Source organism: Equus quagga, chromosome 2 (genome assembly GCF_021613505.1).
Source record: "Equus quagga isolate Etosha38 chromosome 2, UCLA_HA_Equagga_1.0, whole genome shotgun sequence".
NCBI lineage: Eukaryota > Metazoa > Chordata > Mammalia > Perissodactyla > Equidae > Equus > Equus quagga.
In genome coordinates this window covers 87,709,738-87,733,676 of record NC_060268.1, presented here as the reverse complement: position 1 = coordinate 87,733,676, position 23,939 = coordinate 87,709,738, and the positions used below count along the sequence as shown (strand labels likewise).

At 46.6% G+C, this 23,939-nt stretch overlaps 1 protein-coding gene across 2 annotated transcripts in view; it reads left to right on the top strand.

Annotated features, from left to right (window-relative positions):
* Positions 1–23,939, top strand: part of SLCO3A1 (solute carrier organic anion transporter family member 3A1) — a 288,798-nt gene that overhangs the window by 51,193 nt on the left and 213,666 nt on the right. For both annotated transcript variants that reach the window (XM_046650659.1, XM_046650651.1), the window contains exon 2: positions 8,787–9,252. In XM_046650659.1, coding sequence (XP_046506615.1) covers positions 8,787–9,252 — 466 coding nt within the window. The remainder of the gene's footprint in view (positions 1–8,786; positions 9,253–23,939) is intronic.

Sequence of the window (23,939 nt, the reverse complement as noted above, 5' to 3'; positions counted from 1 at the left end):
AAAAAAAAGTTTTCATAGTCAGGAGAGTTTCAGGAAATGCTACATAACATATATTTTCATGGATGACTAACAATGAATTTGGAAATCTAAGTCTTGTCGTAAAGAAACCTGTTTATCTTTGTTCAACCCAGTGTTTTCAAAATTATTTTTGACTTTATAACGCGTTTCCTCCCTGCATAGCTTTTAACAATAACTAAGCTTTTTTTCCTTTTTACAGCAACTTTGGTTACCAGTTGCTTGGGGTTGTCTCTGCTTACCGGATAGAGCCTGATAGCCCTCACCTCCCGGGGGTCAGGGGACCTCACTGAGGCAGGGGCACAGTGCTTGGTCACTCGGCTGTGGGGTCAGGCGGGTGGGCTTCAGTCCTGGCACCCCGTCCACCCACTGGCTGCGTGGCCGTCAGCGGGATGGTCATCTCCTCTGTCCTCAGGCTCCTCATCTGTCAAATTGGGATAGTAAAGCTGCCTCCCTCTTGGAATCATAGTGTAGAATAAACTTGTTGATACATGGAAACCCATCAGTACTGTACCTGGCATAAGTAATTAACAAGTGCTCCACGTGATTGTAATTAACGTTACCCCCATTCCGGAGCCTGCCCTGATGCTGCATTCCTCCTGTGTTCCTGGGTACTAACTACTGTGTTTCTTTGGGTGCTGACTGCTTCTCTGTATTCTGGCACAGAGAAACTTCGTGAACACTTTGTGATAACTGCCTGTTTTCATAGTTGCTTCCATTATCCTGTGAGCTGGCTGAGGGCATCTTCAGCCCCTGGATGAGTCCCTTGCATGGCAGGGTCCTCAGTGTGGGGTTTTCAGTTCATCTGACAGTGAGCCCAGGCCCAGCGTATAGAGAAGCCTGATTCAGTGGAAACAGTTCTGCCTAGGGAGTTTGTGTGTGTGCGCGCAAATTGTGAGCATGTTAGATGGAAATCCCTTTCTTGAGACTATGTCTGCTCCTCTATACATTTTTCTTGAATGTTGAGAAAATCATTTAACTCCTATTGTTTTTGAAGTTTCTCCAGTAATACAGACCAGCACCATGTAAATTGTCAATTGAAAGAATGTCACAAGTTATTGTGTGAAAGGTTCTAAACACAAACTAATAATAATAATCAGCCTGATGCAAAAATTTCTGGTAAGAACTTTAAAGCTCAGTAACTCAGTGGAAGAAAATTCCACTAGTTGTACCTGGCAGGATGGAGAATCTTTGTTTTTCTATAATGGACCACTGAGCTATAGAGAAAAATCAATGATGAGATTTATAAGTAGGAAGCAATTAAATTTAGGGATTTTTTTTTTTTTTAGAAGAGACTCACAAAATGTTACACATTCTCTCAGAATTAATTGAACATAAGATTTCATGAAATAGAAGGAATAATACAAAATATGCTTCCTTTATATTTTAGGGCCATTAAGGGAAGAAAGTTAGTAGGAGAAGAGAGATGAGAGAAACTAAGAAATGGGGTGTGGAGGGAAAAATAGTCTGAGGAAGATGCAAATAATGAAGAAAGATGCAGGAAATGCTAGAGAGGAGGACTCGGAGACAGAAACCAATGAGGCCTTTCTAAGGAAAGCTGGTCTGAGACTCTCACTCTCAGATGGAGTGATCAAAGGAAATGATGATGCCTATTATAAGACCCAGGTACAGAGACGGCTGGCAGGCTCTCAGGATAACTGCTGCAGGGAACGGCGAAGCCACGTTGCTAATTTGCAACCCCAGGCATAACTACACTCGCAGTGACAGCATTGCACAGAGCATTTCCCCACTTTGAAGCTTATGGCCAAGCTGTGAAGGCAGAATCATCATCTCCACATTACAGATGGGAAAAGGGAGTTGCAGGCATGTTAAGTGCCCTGCCTAAGGGTCCAGTGTTAGTGTGTGGCTCCGAAAATCTCCCGTGTTTTCCATCTTCTCCTCCCCTCGTCCCCTCACACATACTGATGTCTTTGGCCTGGACGGGAGGCCAGAGTTAGGTCTAAATCAGAGATATTCCGTGTAATTCTTACTCTGCTTTTTAAGAAAAATGGTTGTAAAATTACACCCCTATATTCTGTGGGTATAATACAGGCTAAATCATTCCACCAGAAATAAAGCAACATTGACTAAATGTCTCTCTTCCCTGGCTGACCTGTGAGGTGGGCAGGCGGATGATCTGTTTACCACCAGGGCAGTTACAGGAGGTGCTCATGTCTTGTCTTCTGTTACCTGGTTCTGTAAACCTCGGATCCTGGAATTCACAAGTGAATGCCTTATGTGTGCCATTTCCCCAGTGCCCTAAATTACTTGCTCCAAGGAGCTGCTGTTCAGATGAAAAACAAAAGCCCTCAGTGTGTCTTGCTCGCCTGATGAAATTGCCGCTGCGGTTTCATCACGGGGACATGCTCTCTGGGTTGAGGTAGTTAAGCCCCTTCCCCCGCTTTCCTGCAGGAAAGCCTGTTCTTGGCACATCAGACGAGAAATTGAAGTTGCCTTGCAAATTGCTTTCTTGGGATTAAAAAAAACAAAAAACCAACTTGCATTAATGTTGTGCCTAGAATGACTTTGCTGTGTGAGCAACAGGAGTGCTTCACAAATTTGTTATGAATGGCCAGTGTTTTTATTACCAGATGTAGAATAATGCGATTTCCCAAACTGGATAGATGGAGAACTGTAGAGCAGTTGGGCGAGCTCCGGCCTGCAGCCAGATCCGGCCCACTGCTTGTTTTTGTTAATAAAGTTTTATTGGAACGCAGCCATGCCCAGCATTTACGTATTGCCTACAGAAGCTGCTTTTGTCCTACTATGGCAGAGTCTGAGTAGTTGCTACAGAGACCATGAGGCCCCAAAGCCCAAAATATTTACTCTCTGGCCCTTCTCAGAAAAAATGGGCTGATCCCTCTTCAGGGGGCCGAGGGTGCTTTGCGTGACTGCAGTTTCATGGGAGGTTGACATCTTCTGGACTGTTCCAGCATCTGCTCCCTGACCTGGGCCCTGCTGCTGTGCATGTCGCTGGAGGGTGCAGCTTCCTCCAGGTCCCCGGGGGCAGCCTGCTGGCCTCTGTCATGTCCTATGCCCCTCAGCACAGAAGTGCTTTTAGATGCAGCCTCTCTGTTCTCCCCGGCTCCTCACAGCCTCCCAGCACTCAGCCCTCACAGGGGCTCTGGAAGGAGCCAGGGGAGACCCCCTCAAGGTCCTTTCGGCTCCACCTTCCTTGACCTGGGCCTCCCATCAGCTGCCGGCTTGACTGCACTTTACTTCAGAGGCATCTCTCACATGGGTGCCCTTCTTTGACGTTCTGCTGGTGGTACCCTGCTGAAGCCTCATTTCTCACCAGTACTCTTGAAATAACTGCCTCGGCAGTTTCGAATCACTCCACGCTATGCAACACTGCCACGATAATGTTGAAGGATGGCTTCCGCTCAAGAACCTCCCTTGGCTCCCCATGGACCTGCAAATCAAGGGCAGACCCTCAGCCTGGCCTTCAAGGCTGTTGTATCTCAGATTACTCCTCACAGCGCTCTGAGGCCAAAAGGTCCCTTAGCCCAGGGGTGGTCTGAAGTTTCTTTCCATCATGCCATGCCTCCCACATGCTGCTGATCTTTGCTTTTGGAATAGTGTGGCACCTCCCACCCCTCCCTTGAAAATCCAGTTCATCCTTGTTGCATCCCAGTTACATTTTCCTCCACGTGCAGCCACATGCATGTTCTCATTCCCTTGAAGCTTCTGCCACCCTGTTCCCTTTCCCTGTGTTGTAGGCTGTGTTGTTTGTTTCTCTCTGCTCTCCCCAGATTGCAAACTCCCACAGGGCAGGGATTGCCTCTCCATCATACTTAGGTTTCTTGCACCTCCCACAGAGCAGGCACGCTGTGTGTGGAATTGAATTGGAAGTCACACAGAGCATGCACACCCGTGACGAGGGCAGCTCTTTTACGTGCACCTACTGTGTGCCAGCTGCTCTGATACACGATCTCATGATGCTGATTCAAGCAAGGATTGTTGTCCCCACTGCCCAGGTGTGGAAACAGACTCAGAAAGAATGCCTTGGCCAAGTGCTGTCAAAGCTAGATTTGAACTTGAGGCTCCCTGTTCCGGTAGTGCACTGATGTGGCCAGGTTACCCTGTTGTAGACACCCCTGCACACACAGCCCTCTGCAGTGTCCACACACTGTGTCTTGTATGCACACACATGTACCTCCAACTGTCTGTGTATTAGAATCACCTGGGGGACTTTGAAAATATTCACGCCCAGGCCCAGATGGCACAAATTATATCAGAGTCCGGGGGTGGGGGTGCTAGGTGCTGACTGGTGTGTTTCAAAAGCTGCCCAGGTGATTCCCATCCAGGCTCTTTTCCCTAAGCCAGAGTAAGGAGGGCTTCTGGGAGCAGTCCTGGGCTTCAGCTGCTGCTGCTAAGAACTTGGCTGCTGCTTCAGCAAGTTCCTGGTAACCTTGGCCCTTTGGAAGGTGACGAGGGGCCCATCTGTACCTGGCCGTGGTCTCTGGGTGTCTCCTGTCTTACAGCATTTACGACAGCATGGACTGAAGTCTCCCTTTTGGGCTGGGCCCCCATCACTGCAGTTGGCTTGAGTGTGCCTTAGGCACCCTAAGAAGTGAGCCTCCCCAAAATGCGACCCAGCTTTCCCATACAAGGAGAGCGCGTCTCTAGGAACTGGAAATGACTGTGTGCTTTCAATTTGTATCTGATTTTAAAAAAACTCTTGAATCTTGAGTGGGGGTAGGCTTGGTGAGGAGAAGAGGTCCAGTAGAGCAGTGGTTCTCAAAGCGTGGTCCCCTGACCAGCAGCATCAGCATCACCTGGGAGCGTGTTAGAACTATAAAATGCCAGACGCATCCCAGACCTGCTGAATCAGAAACTCTGAGGCTGGAGCCCGGTAGTCCGACACCCTCCTGGTGATTTTGCTGCCACTGAAGGTTGAGAACCACAGCTCCAACTTGACGGTGAGTATGTGTGTGGACACCTGGAACGCCTGTGGTATTCAGCCCCAGCTGGGCATCAGAGACCCCAGGACTTTTATAAAACCTTGGATTCCTGAGCTTCCTCTCTGGGTTTGGGAATCTATTTTTAACAATTGCTCCCGGAGATTCTAAAGTGCCAGCCGGGTTTTTTTTTTTTGAATTGTGGTAGTGGAAACCTGATAAATGTTGCATTCTTTTAATAATAACTTCATATCCACTTGGCGCAGGAGAAGGACACTTCCTCTTTTCTTTTCCTCCTGGAGTTGCGGCTCCTTCGTCTCTAATTATCAAGACGTTTTCCATCCATCTTGTTACCATTAAGTAAAGACAGCCGTTTGCTTTAGCGTGCATCGTCCTCGTTGCTGGACTGTTCATGCCACATAAAAGCCACAAGTGGGTTTTATGGCCTCATGCATACTTAATTAGTCCATCTTCTCAAAATTGTGTTTTGAGTGAGTGAAGACATTAGCCTCCGATCTCATTGATCTGCAAAGCATCTTTTCAGAGTGTTTGCATAGCTTAACTGTTGATCCACTGGGGTGTCCCTGAGGCCTGTGAGAGGCCACTGGTCAAGGAGGTACAGACCCTACTCCTTCCTGTCACCCTGGGCCTTGCTCTGCAAAGAGCAGGTTTGAGGCAGGACAAGAGCTGCAGGCACAGGCGTCAGTGCTCTCTCTAGAAGAGCTGATTATTTTTTGTTTTGCCCACAGCTGTCTCTATCCCCACCACCCTTATCAGTCATCATAAATGTCCACACCTGCGTGATATTTTATGACAGGGCACACCTGCTGAAACGGAGCAGTTGTCATGTTTCAGATATGCTGCCTGGTATGTATGTCACTAAGCCTCATAGTGGAAATGAAATATGGCTTCTGCTCCAACCCTTCCCAACTGCCTGCCCTTTCTCCCACTTCCCTTGTCCTTTACGCCTGTGGTGGAGGTCACCAGGCTGCAGACTCACCAGACTGCTCGAGGTGAACTGGGACACCCAGAGGACCCTGCCCAGATCTATCCCTGTTCCATTTATGCATCCGGCCTCTTCTGGGCATCTCTCAAGCCTCAGTGCAAAGGCCTGGGTGAAGGCCCCCTGAAGCTCCCCACCTCGCCTGCCTTCCTTTGCGCTCCCACACTGCATTAACTACTGTCAGCCTCTGTGAGAGCACTTACTCCATCACGCTTGTTTGTGTTATGAAGGAGAGGAGTGAATAAATGAAGCCTTTGTTTTCACTTGCCCAGAGCTTTCAGAAAGAACTTCTTTGGGAATATTTGCAAGCCATTTTAATGAGACTAGGACTCACTAAATTTCATTTATCTACAATTGCAAATACTTGGTTTGAAAATTAATGGTCTAACCACATAACCAAGGCTGGTTGTGAGCTGATCTTGACTTGGTTAGAAAGCACAATGGAAACAGGAATCAGAATTAGAATGCGGGCGATAGCTGGACACCCGGACGTCCTGTTGTTGGTTACAGACGGGGCCGTGCCAGTGTTAGAACCCTGCTCCTCAGCGCTCGCCCTAGGACCCGTGCTGAAGGAAGGACCACAGCAATGTGTGCACTGTGTTAGCACTGTGCTGCTCTCCCTCCACAGAATCACCAATGGGGGGTTGTAACAAAATCCCCAGGGCCCAGGCTGCTCCCCAGACCGTTGAGTCAGAAACGTGGGAGGGACCAGGCATCTGAAATTTTTAGCGCTTCCAAAGGTACTTTCATCTGAAGGTAGCGCTGAGAACCACTGGGCTAAAGAAGTCTGTTTAAATGTGTGGGGTTGAACACGAGGCTAAGAGGAGTCACTGGGCTTCTCTACCTTTCTATAATAAAGGCAAATAGAATAGAGGCACGCTACTCATCACAGGTGTTTGCACATAGGCACGTGTGGCCATTGCCGCGAGGCTGGGGATGCACGGATATTGACAACAGTGCACTTATTTATACATTTGGAGGAAAGTTACACCCATGAGACCCTTCTTCCTCCCTTTCCTTAGCAGCACATGTCCAATTGATCAGCAGACACAGCCCCGTCTCCCTGAGGATAGAATTCTGCCTCTACAATGCTTCTGCAATTTCCCTGCTCATTTCCACTGCTGCTGTATTGATTCGGCCTTTTTTTCCTCCCTTCTCTCAGTAATAGTCCAGCCTTTTTCTCTGCTGACATTCATTTCTTTACTCTTCTGCCATCCATTGTCCACACTGCAGTCACATCTGGTGTCAGTCTTATGCTTTTAGAATCTCTGATGTTCCCGGATGCCCACAGAGAAATGATGATAATGGTTCTAGATGGCCCTTACCTAGCCTTTGAGCGTGTATGTTCTTTACTCGTGGCACCAGCTCTAAGAGGCAGCACTCTTCTCTCCATGTTACAGATGGGAGAGTGAAAGCACATGGTCAACTGCCCAAGGTCACACAGAATCAGGATGGCCCTGGGCGTTCTGGCCCCTGAGTGCTGGCTCTGCACCCCTCCGCTGCCTCTCCCTATGCTCTCCTGCCAGGTCTGTGCTAACGGACTTTTCACAGCTTATTTCTAATCTTCCCATACATCCTGCCAGGTAGTTGTTTCTCCTATTTCACAGAAATTAAAGCTTGGACAGGTTAAGTAACTTGGCCAAAATCATAGAGCTAATTAAGGAAATAGTAGCTGGGATTCAAACCAGGTCTTCCTCCACCAAATTTTACCTAATTTCTTGAGAGTGATATCGGTGGCTCCTTATAATCTGTCGCCAACCCACCTCTCCAACTCTTTTTCATTCTGTTGTTAAATCATGTCACCTGACTTTTGCTCAGGCTGTTCCTTTTGCCAGGAATGTTCTTCCCTGTCCAGCTGGGGCTGTCAGCCCTTCCACGACAGATACTGTGGTCTTGCTGATGATACCCTGAGTGGAACCTGAAAACAGCAGGCGAGGGAGGCCATTTGCATTTTCTCTCCACTTCAAGAAGCCCTAAACTAATGCATCCCCTCTTGACTCCCCCTAGTGTGATGTTTGCAGCATGAATGTAACATCCAGTCGCTTTGCATTATAGTTGTATACTTGTTTACTTTTCTGCTAGGTGACATCCTGAGGCCAGGTGTCATCACTTCCTCATTTTTCTGTCTCCTGTGTCTAGGGCACTGCCAGGTCAACAGCAGATGTTTGGTAAATATTTGGTAAACAAATGGAGGGCAGACAAGAATACAAAGGTTGAGAAAGTCCTCAAAATACCCCCTCCAAGGGGCCTTAGTGGAGCTGTCCTGCACAGAACAGGGATGTATTTACCTGGCCTCCAGGGAAAGGAACTTTGTTTGGAAGCTTCTAGAAGGAAGGGAAGAGCTGATGATTACCCTAATGAGCTAATCTAGCTTGTCCATTTTGCCACTCAGGCTTTTGTTTCCTTTTGTTTTTATGTATTTCCTAAAGGTATGCTTTGCTAACCTCTGGGTAAAGAGGCCCTTGCTCCCCAGCCCGCGCAGCATGGGCCTTCTAAATAGGATAGAGTAAAGAGCACGTGAGAACTGTGGGCGTCCTATGAGCCCTAAATGGTGGGGCTAGGGGCAGTGGAAGTTGTGCTTCCTTAATAGACAAAGAACCTTTCAGGATAGAAACAAGTGCCAGGAAAAACTTCTTTGCCATTGGCAAAGTTAATTCTTTAACCATTGGATTAGGATGAGCATAGTAAGTAAACATTTCGCGGACCCTTCAGGTTTAAATCACTTTCTGCAGGTGCCTTTTTGCAGCTGGTAAAAAAAATTGCAGGGTGGGAGGGTCTGGGACTAGCAGGGACCCTGTGAGGCCGGAAGGGGCTGCCTCGGTGGTGTCATCTGGGTCGGCGCTGAGATTTCCTTTTGCATCCCGCAGGTGAGCGTGCTAACCACGCTGGAGCGGAGGTTCAACCTGCAGAGCGCCGACGTGGGCGTGATCGCCAGCAGCTTCGAGATCGGGAACCTGGCGCTCATCCTCTTCGTGAGCTACTTCGGGGCGCGCGGGCACCGGCCGCGCCTCATCGGCTGCGGCGGCATCGTCATGGCGCTGGGCGCGCTGCTCTCGGCGCTGCCCGAGTTCCTGACGCACCAGTACAAGTACGAGGCGGGCGAGATCCGCTGGGGCGCCGAGGGCCGCGACGTCTGCGCCGCCAACGGCTCGGGCGGCGACCAGGGGCCCGACCCTGACCTCATCTGCCGCAGCCGGACCGCCACCAACATGATGTACTTGCTGCTCATTGGGGCCCAGGTGCTCCTGGGGATCGGTGCTACCCCCGTGCAGCCGCTGGGCGTCTCCTACATCGACGACCACGTACGCAGGAAGGACTCCTCGCTCTACATAGGTAGGAGCTGCAGCAGCGCCCTGGGCGTGCGGTTCTTTTTGGGTTCCTGCTCTGTGTTAGTAACCAGGGTGTGTGGGGAAGGAAAGGGGGGCCCGTGAGCTTTTTATTTAGCCCAAGAGCACTGGTTCTCAGACTGGGCTGCACAGCTCTGGGATTTTGAGAAATGCTGCTGCCTGAGTTGTACTCCCAGGAGTAATGATGTAGTTGGTCTGGGGTGCAACCTGAACATGGAGCCCTTTTGAAAATCTCCCCAAGTGGTTCTACTGTGCAGCAGAATTTGAGCTCAGCTGGGCTAGAGCGTTAATAGACCTTGAACGGGCAGACATGGTCAGAAGGAGGTTTATGTTTGTTTATCTGCTTTTGTGTGTGTGTGTGGACTTTGGGCTATCTGGCATTAGCCACGAAGGCATCCTTGGGGTCTATGCATTGGAAGCTTCAGTTTTTAATAATCAAAACGATCTTCTGGTCATTGTCCTATTGAAGCTCAAAGGGAGAGAGCATTGCATTGTTGGTATTTGGTATCATTGGAAGTTGGTAAATTTGAGTAGTTTTTTTCTGTAGTGGAGATATGCACTGGAACTGGCTATTTAGGAAGAAATAAGGTACATCTGAGTTTTAAAAAATTATTTTGCACATAATAGTTTCTGATATTTTATGCTGGAAGGATGGAAGCCATTTGCAGGTGTAGGGTTGGGAAGTATCTTAGTGGTGACTTGCTGTTACAGTAAAAGGGGTCCTCAGTCACTGCTTCTGGACACTGTCACATGGTCATTTGTAGGGCTAGGGCTGGCCTGCCCAGCATCTCCATCCGTTGTGTGCCAAGTATAATTTTGCCTCCCACGAGCTGTTGGATTGTTATGACATATCCCCAGTCTCTGAGTGCTAAGCTTTGGAAAAATTACCTCTACCTGCAGAAGCTTAGTGCCTCCGGAAGGAAGGGTGCCTTGAGGTATAAAGTTAATTATAATATGGAGGTTTAGCTTAAAATAGAATTTGAACAGAACTTAACATAAAGCTTCATATTTGCCAAGCTTCCACCCTACGCTGCCCAAGCTTTCTGAGACAGGAGGTGTTACACACCTGAATGCTGAGTTTCCTCTCTGCCTTTCTGTCCCAGCTATGGCATAGACGCCTTTGTGGAACAAACGTGTTGCAGACACTCTATGAACAGGCTCAGGGTGAGAAAGGCAGAGAGAGTATGTGCTTCCCCGTTCACGGTGGAGCACTCGTGAGCCTGGTCACCGCCTGCCTGTGGAACGTAAAGTAGAAGAGAAGACTGCTCAGGCTGAAGATGGCCAGCCCCTCCCTCCATATGCTTAGGGGCTTGCATAACTGTGTCTGAAGGTTGGTGCAGTGGGGAGCGGGGGCTAACGAAATCATTGACATTTTGTTACTTTTAAAGCTGGAGTGACAGCTACTCCACGTGAGTCTGTTGCAGACTAAGACACGGGCCACAGCACGTAGCCAAAATAGTCTCCTGAGGTGGTCAGACGATTGGCCTCTAACCAAACTGATGTCACCCTAGGACCCTGGGAGAGGGGTTTTTATTCTGGTAGCAATGACAGCAGTAGATAAATCTGAGCATGATTCTTGTCTCTAATGATAGAATAAATTTAGAACTTTCTCTCCACTCTCTCTCCTGAAGTCATGCCCGTGCTAGATCACCTCTGTGGGGGCTTCCTGCCTGGAGCTTCAGGCTCAGAGCCCTCTTCCGGAAGTCTTCCCTGATGAGTTAGGCTGTGGTTGCCTCCCACTCGAGGGCCTGGTTTTTGTGTGTGCAAAGCTTTAGGGTTTGGAAGCATTTTGCTTTCAGGTGTGGGAGGGGGAGGCATGGGCAGTAGGGCTGACCGTGTGAGGCAAGGGGCCTTCTCCAGTTCGCCTTGACTATGCAATTTATGAGGAGTTTTTGGTAGGAAGAATGTTTTGGCCAAATTTCTCCTTGGGCGCCTTTTCTTCTGTGGTAGTAAGCAGCCAGAGGTTTGAGAGTCTCTTGTTTGCATGGTGCATGGAGATCTTGGGGGCTTTGGTCCCTCTGGCCACATTCCAAAACATGACAGCACGTGCCCCTGGAGATGGACTCTCTAAGTCTTTCCAAACTGGGTTTATGGGTCTGTGTTTACAGGGAGCAGCAGAGAGCAAGCCTTCTGCACAGATTGGCCTCAATAGGTGGCCTTTGATTCCATGCATGGTTTGAATTCTCGAGGAACAATTTAAGAAGACCGTAGCATAGCAGAGCATAACTGGTTCATTCATTTACTGTACGGGTCATAAAAAAGTGTTTGTGATCACGAGACTATTTTAGCATTTATCTCCCTTAATAGGGTGCTAGTTCCGGGAGCCACTTACCTTTGCTTCAGGAAGTGTTTGGGGGAGCCCACTGAACAGGATTGATATAAATTTATGGCCTCTTAACTCCCTTTGGAGAGGAGGGCAGTCTGAAGGGACTGGGACTGTGGGTGTAGACGTGTACCTGTTGGGGTAGAGTAGCGTGTGCCCCCTGGTCCTAGCTTCTGCACAGCTGGGTAAGAGAGAGAGGCCCACAACCAGCTGTCTGATCATACGCCTAAGATGTGAGTGTGGCTCGGAGATTGAAAGGATTCTAGATATTGCGTGTGTAGACACAGGCTTGCTCACAGCGGATCCCTACCTGTGGCTGTCAGCAGGGAGGGAGATGATAACCATGCAGTGCTCGGGCCGCAGGTCACTGGTGGCAGGACCTGCCCCCCTGGGTTGCCTGCGTGGTGGGTCACCAGATGGGTGACCTCTGTGGCCTGGTCATAGATCCCACTATAACCGGGGGAAAGGGATGCAGGCTATCTTGAGTCAAGCTGATATTTTCAGTCAAGCTGAAATGACTGTTTGCTTTGGCCTCTTGTGGCCGGGCCACTGCCAAACTCTTGGATTCCTCCATGGGCCATTCACAAGGGGCTTCTCTGGCTGGCACCATTCTGCGGCCGCTCCTCTCCAGCGTGGGGAGGGAGCCAAGGCAGCTCATTACCAGGAGTCAAAACCCAATGAATGGCGACGCGGCTCTGCTGGCAGGCTTTTCACTACGGCAGTGTGTGGAGCCAAGCCTCACGGTGAGGCTGGATGTGACCAGTGGGTGGCACGTGGCCCTCTTTCTTCATCAAGGGACGGATCGGGCAGATTGGCACTGGAAAGGGTTTGAGGTGGGGGCCCAACTTTGGGAGTTGGCTTGTGCCTCTAGCCGGTGTTGTGACCTGTCATTAGCCCAGTTTTCTTAGCGGCTCTGTTTCTTCACGTTCACAACATGGCAGGTTGTATTGTAGGAAGAATGAGTGGGGCAATGTAATGGCCTCACTGTGTCCTTTCATTAGGTTGCTGTGTCAGCTGGTTGTCGCCTTGTTTTTTATTCTGAGGAGGAAAGAGGTGAAATGAGAGTGGTAAGGATTTTTTAAATAACTTTATTCTTAGTTAAAAAATATTCCACGTTCACTGTTGGCAACTTTGGAAGTATAAAAAAAATAGTTAAAGAATAAGTACCCTTAGCTTTATGGCTATATACAGTTTTTTTTTTTTCTGCATTGGTATGCTTTTCTACAAAAAATATGTTTATAATAAATAATGTTTTGCAATTTCATTTATCTCTTAATATTTTATGAGCATTTCTCCGTGTCACTAAATATTCATCTATGATGTTATTACTGCATACGTAATAGTCCCTTGAGCTCTATCCCATAATCTTTAATACCCTTTATTATTGAACATGGGTTTGTAAAATTTTTGCCATTATAAATGAAGCAGACAGGTAAGCTGTGATCCTGAACAGTTAAGTAATTCTCGCTTAAGATAACTTAGCCGAATGGGGCTGAGCTCCAGGTCTGAGAGTGGGGTTTTTTCGAGGTACGTCCAGGATCTGTGGCAAGGCTGTTGGATGGTCCAGGGTCAGGTGCAAGTCAGGGCATTCTACAAGACAGCCGGGGGCCTTCAGGAAATAAAAACCATAGGAGCCGTGGGAAGAGAGCAGTGTGCTGCAAATCCAAGGGGAGACATGCTATTGGAATGGAGAATGGGTGTCAAAGCCAGACTAGAGAGTTGGGAGTAGAAAGGAGAGAGAGGAGGGAAGTGCTGCCTCACAGTTCGGGTCAGGGTTCTGGAAGGAGGTTGTGCCACTGTTTCATATGGGGCTTTGAGTAGGGATGGGCACAGATCAGAGCTGAGACTCCTGAGGCTGGGGCAGCTGGTCTGTTCTGCCTTCTGTTCACCTTTCTCTAGCATTGTGGATGTGCTACCCTCAGAGGGCTGGTTATTGCTCTATTGAACCATGATAGCCATTAGGAAATTGTCCTTGTGTTGTTAGAAATCTGTCTTCTTACAACTATCCCCACGGTGCTTCTGGTCCTGAAAAATTGTGATCCCTTTTCTCTGGAGAACTTGCCTGATAGCTGAGCACCAGTCTCACATGGGTGGGGATGAGGTACCTAAAATTTATCTCTTCCGTACTAGGACCTGTGTGCTTTCCTTAGTGAGGTTTCCTGCTACACTTGAGCTGCTGTTTCCTCTTAGAGAAAGAAACCAAGGGCTGGGGACAAACCAGATAAATGGGGCATGTGGGATGTGCGTACTATTACTAGTCTACTGGGGCTGCCATAACGTAACACTACAGACTGCATGGCTTAAACAATGGAAATTTACCTTCTCACGGTTCTGAAGGCTGGAAGGCCAAGATCAAGGTGTCAGTAGGGTTGGTTTCCTTTGAGCCCTCTCTCCTTGGCTTGCAGATGGTGCGTTCTCCTCCCTGTGCCTTCACATGAGCTTTCCTCTGTGTGCACACATCCCTGGTGTCTCTTTGTGTGTCTTAATTTCCTCTTCTTATAAGGACTCCAGTCACATTGGATTAGGGCCCACTCATGTGACCTCATTTAACCTTAATTACCTCTTTAAGACCCTACTTCGAAATATAGTCACATGCTGAAGTACTGTGGGTTAGGGCTTCAACATAATGAATTCTGGGGGAATATGATTCAGCCTGTAACAGGTACCAAGGGGACCAGTACCCAAACCAAGCCAAGATTCTTGTGTCTTTTGTCCTAACTTTTTTATGAGGAGCTGCATTGATGTGTTTTCTTTTAGGGTACCCCAAAAATTATTTGAGGGTGTAGTTTTTTTTTAACTTTTTATTTTGAAATAATTATAGAATCACAAGTTGTTCCAAGATACAGGGAAGTTCCCTGTATCCTTCATCCCATTTCCCCTGATGGTAGTGTCTTGCATAACTGTACTACAATATCAAAACGAGGAAATTAACATTGGTGCAATCCATGAGGTTTATTCTGATTTCACCAGTTTTATATGCACTCATTTGTGTATCTCGGTGTGTCTCTGTATAGTTCTCTGTAATTTTATCACATGAGGATGATGTTATTTGGTGATCATTGTGAGTCATGTGAGTGTGTTTGGCTGATATACACACATGCAATACCAACACACAGTTGCATGCTTGTGTGCACACACACACAGGAAGATACAGAGATAGAAGGCTGCAGGTAGAGTGGGAGGGGGCTAGAGGAAAGTGATTCTTTGAGTTGGCCTTTCTGTGGGGACTCTGCGTTTCCAGAAGGATGAGGTCCTTGCAGGATGCCCAAATAGAGAGAGCAATTGCTCCAAACCGGGAGGCACATATATTAGACAGGAATGTGTCAAGTTTTCTTTGTTTGTCACTTATATTGAAACCCAGTGGAGACCTCCGTGTTCCAGTTAATGATGCAAAGAGAATTATTCACAGATTTCATCTGCCAAGTGTTTATTTAGTACAAAGGTCACTATAATTCCAGCCAGCAACCAAAGAGAACCGAATTTCTCTTCTGAGCCCTGGGAGCCCAGAGTTATTTTGCTTCTGATGAGTTTTTATTTTAACTTGACGTCGGGTAAAATGTGTTTTAACTCTCCAAAGAGTGTGGGTCGAGTATGGATCAAATACACTGTGACTGCAGTTCATCTGAAAAGATAATTAAAAAGCTGTCCCTTCTGGGAGCCAGCATAGCTCATTATATTCTTGCAACTTCATTGATATTGAAGTTTCCCTCATTAATTTCTTTTTTTAAATAAATGATACTCTAAAACTGGTCAGTTGGTTTTGGCTGTGTTCCACTCGCTCTCCCCAGCTGCTGGTCATATGCCATTTTCGTGTGTGTTAGCAGCGTGCTGGGGAACGCGAGTGTGGCTCTTATCTGGTACTTCCATGTTACCCGTGCTGGTGGGTGTTTCTTATCCATTTTCAGCCGCTCATAATTCATGCCCCATGGTTCATGGAGTCACTGCTGTGCTCATTGCTGAGTGACCTTGGACAAGACTCAGAGTGTGGGCTCTAGAGTCTGCCAGTCTTGAGTTTCAAATCCTGGCTCCTCCACAGACCTGCCACCAGGAGTTTGGACACGTTTCCAGCTGACCTGAGCCTGTTTCCTTATCAGTAAAGTGACGGTGGGATCTGCCTTGCAAGGCTTTGTCTGGGCATCAGGTGTCATGTCCATCGTGGAGGTCAATAAGTGCTATCTAGTTCCTCTTTATGGTCATATCATCTCCATTTCCAGATGAAGAAACTGAGGCAGGAATAAGTGACTTATTTAAACACACAGGCATGTCTTCTGACAAGAGTCGTGGGATCCTGATTTTCAGCCCAGGATGTAATCCATCTACTAGATCTGAGAATAGCAACCTCTTCAGCCCTGAGTTAAATCAGCAGCGCTCCCCTTTGCCTGCAGACCCCTTCCTGTGGCTCATTTCAAAGGACGTGAAGTGCTGGCACTGCCCCAGGCAGCAGGTGATCTGGTTTGTATGAAGTGGGAGGCACCGCAGAGTATGGCCATTGCCCCCAACATGATGTGTTGGTTGGTTTTCTGGGTTCCAATGTGTTGCTTCTTAATATTGGTTTAATTTTTCAAAAGAATGTATTCTCATTTTAGTAAAATTGGGAAAAACGAAAATGTGAATGGTTGATAATCCAGGTACCTATAGAAAATTAGTGTCAATATTTAGGTATATTTCATTCTAAGCTTTTTTCTTTGTATATATTTTTAGTTAGTTAAGATCATACTATAAGTAAACCTGCTTTTGATCAATTGATATAAACTTTTTTGTATATCATAAACAATAAACATTGTTTTAGGTAATTGCATTATATTTTACCAATCTAAAAATGCTGGAATTTCCTTGTTGGAACTTTAGGTGATGAACATTTTTGTGGCTATAGTCTCATCCACATTTGCTGGAAACTTTGAAAGCTCCGATTAGTTCAGATCGGTTCAGTGTAGCTGGAAACCAGCCATTTGGCCTAGCTGTGGCTTTTTCCAGAAGATAAATGAGTGAGGCACAAGGGTGTCATGAAAAGAGGCTTTGGGCTGGCCATAAGTGTTGGTGTCCTTGTTTTGAAGCCCCCTCCCACATCTGCTCAGGAGTAGCAGTCTTCAGTGCTGCAGGGGCTCAGCTAGCAAATGAGAAAAGCAGACTGCCTGGAGGCTGGGGAGCCAACGGTCCTTGCTTCGTCCTCAGCCATTTGTTGCCCTGTGGGAACTCAGTCAGTCATGCCAGGTCTTCTGATTTTTAAGAGAGCCTGGAAATCTAGATGTTTCAAGTGGACTGAATTGCCAACTCATTGAAATCGTCTCCAAGCCGTCTGTGGGTCAGTGATATGTAAGCCAGCACAAATACATCAGTGGTTTACCATTTTGGGCTCTTTGCGCCAGACCCTCAATTTCCAAGTGCATTCACCTTTTGAGTAGCAGATAAATAAAGCAACTAAGAAAGGAGGAAAAGAAAGCAGTCACACATCATGACTGCCACCGCCAGAATAAATAGTGTTATCTACTGTGGTTTCAAATGATATGGGCTTTGGGTTGGGAGAAGGGGAGAGGGGCTCTTGGGCAAACACAGGACACCGGGGCAGAAATGAGTGCCTACTGCTGAGCGGCCCTCTCAGGGTGCTGTTCTGGCCAAGGCTTTGCCTCCTGCTCCATAAGAATGGGAATCGCAGAATGGGGAAGAAACTTACCCACTTTTTCAAGCTAAGCATGGCCAGATGAAGAAAAATGCTGCTCCCAGATCCCAGAAGGGAACTTTGGAATGCAGAAACCAATACCATTTGGGGCTGGTTGGGGCCTACGGATGTTTACTGTGTGAGAGCGTCTTTGCTAAGGGATTTTAGAGCAGAGCATTGAAGTGTTTGATAGACAGGATGTTGAGGCCAGAGAGGCCCAGGCGGACCTAGAAGAGATTTGTGGGAAAGGTAAGGATGCACACGAGGAAGTTTTCCTTCCATATGAACCTCAAAACCTCAAAGAGTACTGCTTACTACCTCTTTACCACCAACCTCTTTCTGTACCTGGCTAGGGAAAGCAGACCCATTTAATTTTCTTTTCAACTGTAATGCAGGTATTGTTTTTGAAGTAAAAATATTTTGAGAGATTTTTCTGAATAACACGCATATTTCTTTCTTTAGTTTATTTCTCGACTATTTACTTCTCCTGTCTGAGAGAGAATCAGCTTGGCTTTATTTCCTTTTCTCCTTTCACCTACAGGAAGCGTTCTGTGAGAGCAGATGCTGTGAAGGTTTGGTTTCTGTAGAGGATTGTGATTTGCTATTCTTAACACTGGGATTAGAGGTTAATGGCCTTGCTCTTCAGTGGGAAGTGAGTTCTTCATGGCTAGAGAATTCTTTAGTGTTAAAATGCCTCATGTAAGAGTCTTTGTTGTGGATGTTTGCTTTTGTCTGTGCAGCATCTCGTTTTTTTGCGGAGAAACTAGCTATGCTCATCCCAAGTGGTTCTTGTGAGCTGCAGAAATAACCATGTGGTCCAGGCATGGCCAATTATGATAGAGAACTGCAAGGAGTGAGACAATCAGAGTCTACCATGAGGTTTGAAATATGGACTAAGAGAGAAAGAGAGGTCTCTTTCTCATCTTGGACTGCTAACTATAACAACTGTGAATGCCCAGAGATTCCAATGTCCGTCTTTGCTGCCACATGCAGAGGACTTGACCTAGGAATGAAGACAGCACAAAGGAAAGTAGACCAGGAGAAAGAGGGCAAGAGGGCTCCCTGGATCCAGCTATGCCTGAAGCTAGCATCCCAGTTAGCATTCCTTTTAGAATCCCAGTTACTTGAGCACATAAATTATCTTTTCCAACATTTGCAGCCAAGAGGATCCTGCCGAATCAGTCTTAAATGTCCTGTGATGTCATGTAAGCGTTGGACTAGATTTCTTTCCTCTCATTGAGGTTTGACCACCTTCAACCGGGATGAGTGTTTTTGTCCAAGGAGACACGTGTGAGACAGTTGTCCTCTGATCAAAGTGCTAGCTCTTTCATAGCATCAAGGTATTTAAAACAAAAGTATTTAAAAATAACCTGTTGCAGGCTTTGTTGCAGGAACAGTTAAGTGTTTAATAGCAAATCTCTTGTGCGGGCTGGAGAGTGTTGGCTTATTCAATGGTGCAGTTTATTGGGTGGAAAAAACGTGACCAACCCTGGCTCCTTTACATGGCCGCCATTGCCAAAGCTGCCTTAGCACCCTCTCATGACTTCGTGTTGTCAAGAGTGGATAAGCTGAGTGTGCTCTGTTCCCAACTTAGCTTTTCCATTTCATTCCTGCCAAGCTGTGTGTGTGCGCATGCATGTGCATGCTTATTTTTGCCCACATACAGACAAAATCTGAAGGTACTAAAAGCATTAGGTGGCCAGTGGACACTCGTAAAAACTTAGATGTCGCCTTTAGAGCTGAGATTTAGAAATTTACCTTAAGAATGTCAAGAGTAATGGAGGACTGCTTAACTGGGCTCCTTGAGGCAAAAGGTTCTTGCTTTCGCTGGATTCTCGAAGAGGTTCGTGACCGAAAAAAAGGTTAACACCACATGAAGTCCTTAGGTTGGGCAGACCCTGATGACAGGCATCTTGGGGTGAGATAAGCCGCGATGGTTGAGGTGATAGGCTGTATGGAGTGACAGATGGCATTCAGGGACTGGAATGCTGTTCACCGCTCGGCTCTTAACTTGGTCTGCTCCCCGGGCAGCCACTGTATTTACAATAGGAAGCATCGCTGTGGGTGAAAGGTCAGAATGCCCGCTCAGCTCAACAGTGGGACAAGCCCTCCTAGCCATCCGCCTCCTATGTCCCCCCTTCACACCCCCCCCAAATTCCTTTGGGGCTGAAATTTTCCATCCCTTCTCTCAGCCTAACCGTAGGTGTTTTGGGTAATATTCAGCAAATTTTCTGTACTGGTTTGAACTGATGCACAGATAGGAAAATCAAAACTTGGTTTTTTTTTGCTCTAAAAGCAAAAACATTTTAAAAATGCACTTGGGTCCTTTATGGAATCTGAACTCTCAAAGTCAAAACTTTCCATGTGTTCTTGTTCGGAAAAATCCTCTTGGGGCAATTGAAAACAAACAAATAGGGATAACGTTGTGAGGGACTCAAAAAATCATCTGGGGACATGAATGAACTTGGCAAACTGTATGGGCAAAACTCTTCATCCCAAACTTTTTGGTATAGTTGCTGCCTTCGAGAATCCTCCTTCTTGTCTACTAGTTACCACTGCCTCCTCGTTCAGGTGTGGGAGGTGGAGGGGAGCTTGGAGTTGAGCTCATCCTAATCTCGCTCCAAGGAGAGGTGCCTTTCTCCCTTTCTCTCTGATGTCCTGAGCATGTGGTACAAATGGATGGATTTCCCACTGGTTCCCTTTCTGGGCAAGGCGTTCTTACTCTAAGAACCTTCACATTTGCCCACCTGCCTTGTGGCTTGTTAATGGAGTTTACAAAGGGAGTTTGGATTCCCAGCAAGAGGCCTCATTAACACAGCAAGGATCTAATAGATTCTAAAATTGTGTATGGATACTTGGAACCATTTGAAACCCAGTGGTGTCTATTATTGGATCTAAATCATTTCACCTGTCCTGGACTCCATCTCTGCATTTGTATCACAGGGGAGAGAACCTTGCCTTGATCCATCCAGCCAGATGAACTGGATTGGTTTAAGTACCCATTAGTATCTGTGATTCTGGGGCTAAAGACAAGATTCAAAGGGCATCAGGCAGTATAAAGAGCAAAATGTCTCCCCCATTGGTGCTTTTACTTTATTTTTTAATATTGGCCTTGTTACTGGTTGTAGGTGTTGAATTTTAGGATTCATTGCTGTCACAAAAATAATTTAACAGCTGTCTCCTTATTTAGACAAGTGTGTTAAGCACATGCATGTTTGAATGATGACCATAATAACGGCGAATACACTAGTTCTCGTTTATGGGGTCCTTGCTGTATGACAGACAGAGAACAGGAGCTTTATGTGCGGTCTCTTGCTCTCTCCTCCTAAAGCCCAGGGAGATAGGGCTTGTCATTCTTGTTGCACAGATGAAGAAAATGAAGCTGGAGGAGGTTAAGGAAGTTGTCTAGAGTCATACAGCTGGAGAGGGGCCAGGCCTGGATTATAATCCTGGTCTCCTTTATCCCAAAGACCATATCTTTTCCACCATTGCTCCCCCTCCCCCATCCTTAGACACTCTTATGCCCCACCAGGATAATATAGGACGCCAAGAGTGCTATGCTAAGTATTAAAAGTGGCTTAATCCATCTACCTCATTATTTGTCTCTCTCCTTCTCCCTTATTATTATTCTCATTATTTTTGGTATACTAAGTACCTGGAGCTGTTCATTATTTTAGCAGTAAAGTATGAAATAGTGATAAGCTCCTAGGTCAGGAGAGGTCTCATGGGTATGGGGTGCTCAGAGCCTGGCATCTCTGTGGGAATTTTTAAAACTCTCATCAGATAAAGCTTTGTTCCTACAAAGAAAAAAAAAACCCGTGTGAGTTGTTTTCATAATCTCCCTGTAGAGAAGGGAGAGAAACTCACTCACCAGACAGTTTTGTTTACCTTCCAGGCCTAGCAACGTTTAATTGGTGAATGTTCATCCCTGTTATGCAACTTGGACTTGAGCTTTTTTACTCCATGGCTGGCTAAGCTGAGTTGCTTTTCTCTGCAAGTCATGAGTGACTTTAGAACCCACTCGACCACAGCTGGGACAAACATGGTAAAACGATGGGATAAGAAAGACTTCATGGATCAGAGAGGAACACACGAGGAAGAAAAAGAACCAGCAGAGATCAACAAGTTAAAATAATGTGATTCCCAAGGCCTTTCAACATGGGGAAATAATGGGTGCCTACAGTTGTTCAGCCCCGTGGTGTTCTAAAGAACTTCCAGAATAGATGCCCGTGGCAGCGAGCTGTGTTAGCAGAGGAAGGTGGTTATGTGGTGGATCAGAGAGTGGCAAAGGCCTCCTGAGGCCGTGTTGGTGGGCGTGACGTCCAAGCAGCTGAGCGCTCTTCCCTGTGTGTGTCTTTAAGCCACACTTTATGGAGAGCTTCCTGGTGACTGTAGACAAGTGGCTGTTTTTTGTTGGTCTACCTGGGGGAGAGAGAGAGCGTTCATAGGGCAGGCCTGGGTGTGAGTGACCAAGTGTTCAATCTGGGAATATGGGTGCAAAGTTGGAAATTTGGGAGACTGGGCTCCTCTAGCTCATGATTCCAGCTCCACATTTCTAGCTTTTTCTTTTTAAATTAAAAAAAAAAATTTAATGTGGTTAAAACAAACACATAACAAAGAGTTCATCATCTTAACCATTTTTCAAGTGTTCAGTTCCGTAGTGTTAAGTATATTCGCGTTGTTGTGCAACAGGTCTCCAGACCTCTTTCATCTTGCAAACCTGAAACTCTGTGCCCATTAAACAGCTCCCAAATCCTGGCGAGCACCCTTCTGCTTTCTGTGTTTATGGATTTGACTGTTCTGGTTACCTCATGTACGTGGAATCGTACAGTATTTGTCTTATTGTATTGGGCATATTTCACTCAACATGAATCCTCAGGGTTCATCCATACTGTAGCCTGTGCCAGAATGTCTGTCCTTTTTGAAGGCTGAATGATATCCCTCTGTATGTGTGTGGACCGCATTTTATTTATCCATTCATTTGTTGATGGACATTTGGGTTGTTTCCACCTCTTGGCTCTTGTGGATAATGCTGCTATGAACATTTGTGTGCATTGTATTTCTGGCTTGTTAAAAGACATGTCTTGGAGCTGGCCAGTTGTGTAGTGGTTAAGTTTGTGCTCTCTGCTTTGGCGGCCTGGGGTTCGTGGGTTCAGATCCTGGGTGTGGACCTATGTACCGCTTATCAACTCATGCGGTGGCAGGCGTCCCACATATAAAATAAAGGAAGATGGGCACGGATGTTAGCTCAGGGCCAATCTTCCTCAAAAAAAAAAAAAAAAGGACGTCTCCACTTGGGTGTCCTAAGGTGTGTTATTCTCAGTAAGTCCAGAATTCAACTCCTTAATTTCCTCGCCAGTTTGCTTTGTCATTGACTCACCTTATTTCCCTCCCACCCCCGCATTTAAAAGCCACCATCTCTTATTGATATGACTCCTAAAGGTCCCTTGTGTCTGGCTCCCCAGTCCCTTCTGTGCCTCCCCTCACAGCCCTAAGCCAGGCTCTCAGCACCTCTCACCTGGATGATTGTGGCCACCTCTGACAAGTGTCATTGTGCCCTATCTGGCCTGTCTCCAAGTTGTCCTTCATGTTGCTACTGCTCCAAAGCAGGGTTTGAACGTTTACCAACCTGGAGAGATGCGCATTGTTCTGGAACCTTTGTTCTGAAAGTTCCAAGGCATCTGATTGGATTTTAATTGAATTTTATTACATGCCCAGTGAAGAATAACAATATGGTTATGTATATTAATATAATGCATATGTATGGGATAATAGTACTCTACTTTTGAGAGACTTAAAATAACTTTTGACCCCTTTTTGATAGAGACATGTTAAATTTAATTGTCTACATTTCATTCACTCAGTGATTTAACAAACGTTAATTGACACCTTACCATGTGTCAGTCCCCATGCTAGGTGCTGGGGAGGTGGATGAATCACCTCTGGCCCCAGCCTGTAAGAGGCATAAGGATATGAGCAAACGTTTATGAAGCACTTTCTGTGTGCCGGAGATGGGGCAAAGTTCTCTACACAGATTATCCGGTGTGATTCTCAAAACAACCCTTTGAGTTAGGTTTTATTGTCTGCATTTTATGGAAGGAAATCAGGACACAGGTTGAGTGACCTGCCCAGTAAGGAACTGCATGGGAACTTGAGCCTAGAGGGTTCTTTCTCCAAGAGATGTGTTCCTCTGCTTCCCATCAGACTGTCAGAGACTGTCCTAAAAAGCAAGAGCTTGAAACACAGGGAAGACAGAATGAAATACTGGGCTACTAGGAACATGTACATGCGTTTGTATATGTGGACTTGGGAAATGTTGACCAAATGTGCTCAGGGATATTTCACAAGTGTGGGTAATGACTCAATGCCTTGCAAAATGACATGCCGCTTCCAGACCATGGCTGCTGTTGTTGGAGAAAAGAAACAGGGTTCTGCGTGTTCTCAAAGCAAGGACTTGTGTAGGCTCCATTTTTCATAGGTGTCAAATGCTGTTCCCTGATGTGATACATTATCCAGATGAGGAAATAACATGGCAAAGCCTCTCATCCAGGCTTAGCAAGGAAGGCGATATCTCAGAACTGGCTGTCTGGATATCTGGGAGAAGCATTTCAGAACTTGTGAGCATTCACAGCTGGGGAAATGGTGTTGACTTCCTGAGAAGGGCCACCTAGCACAGTGTGTGTGTGCGTGCGTG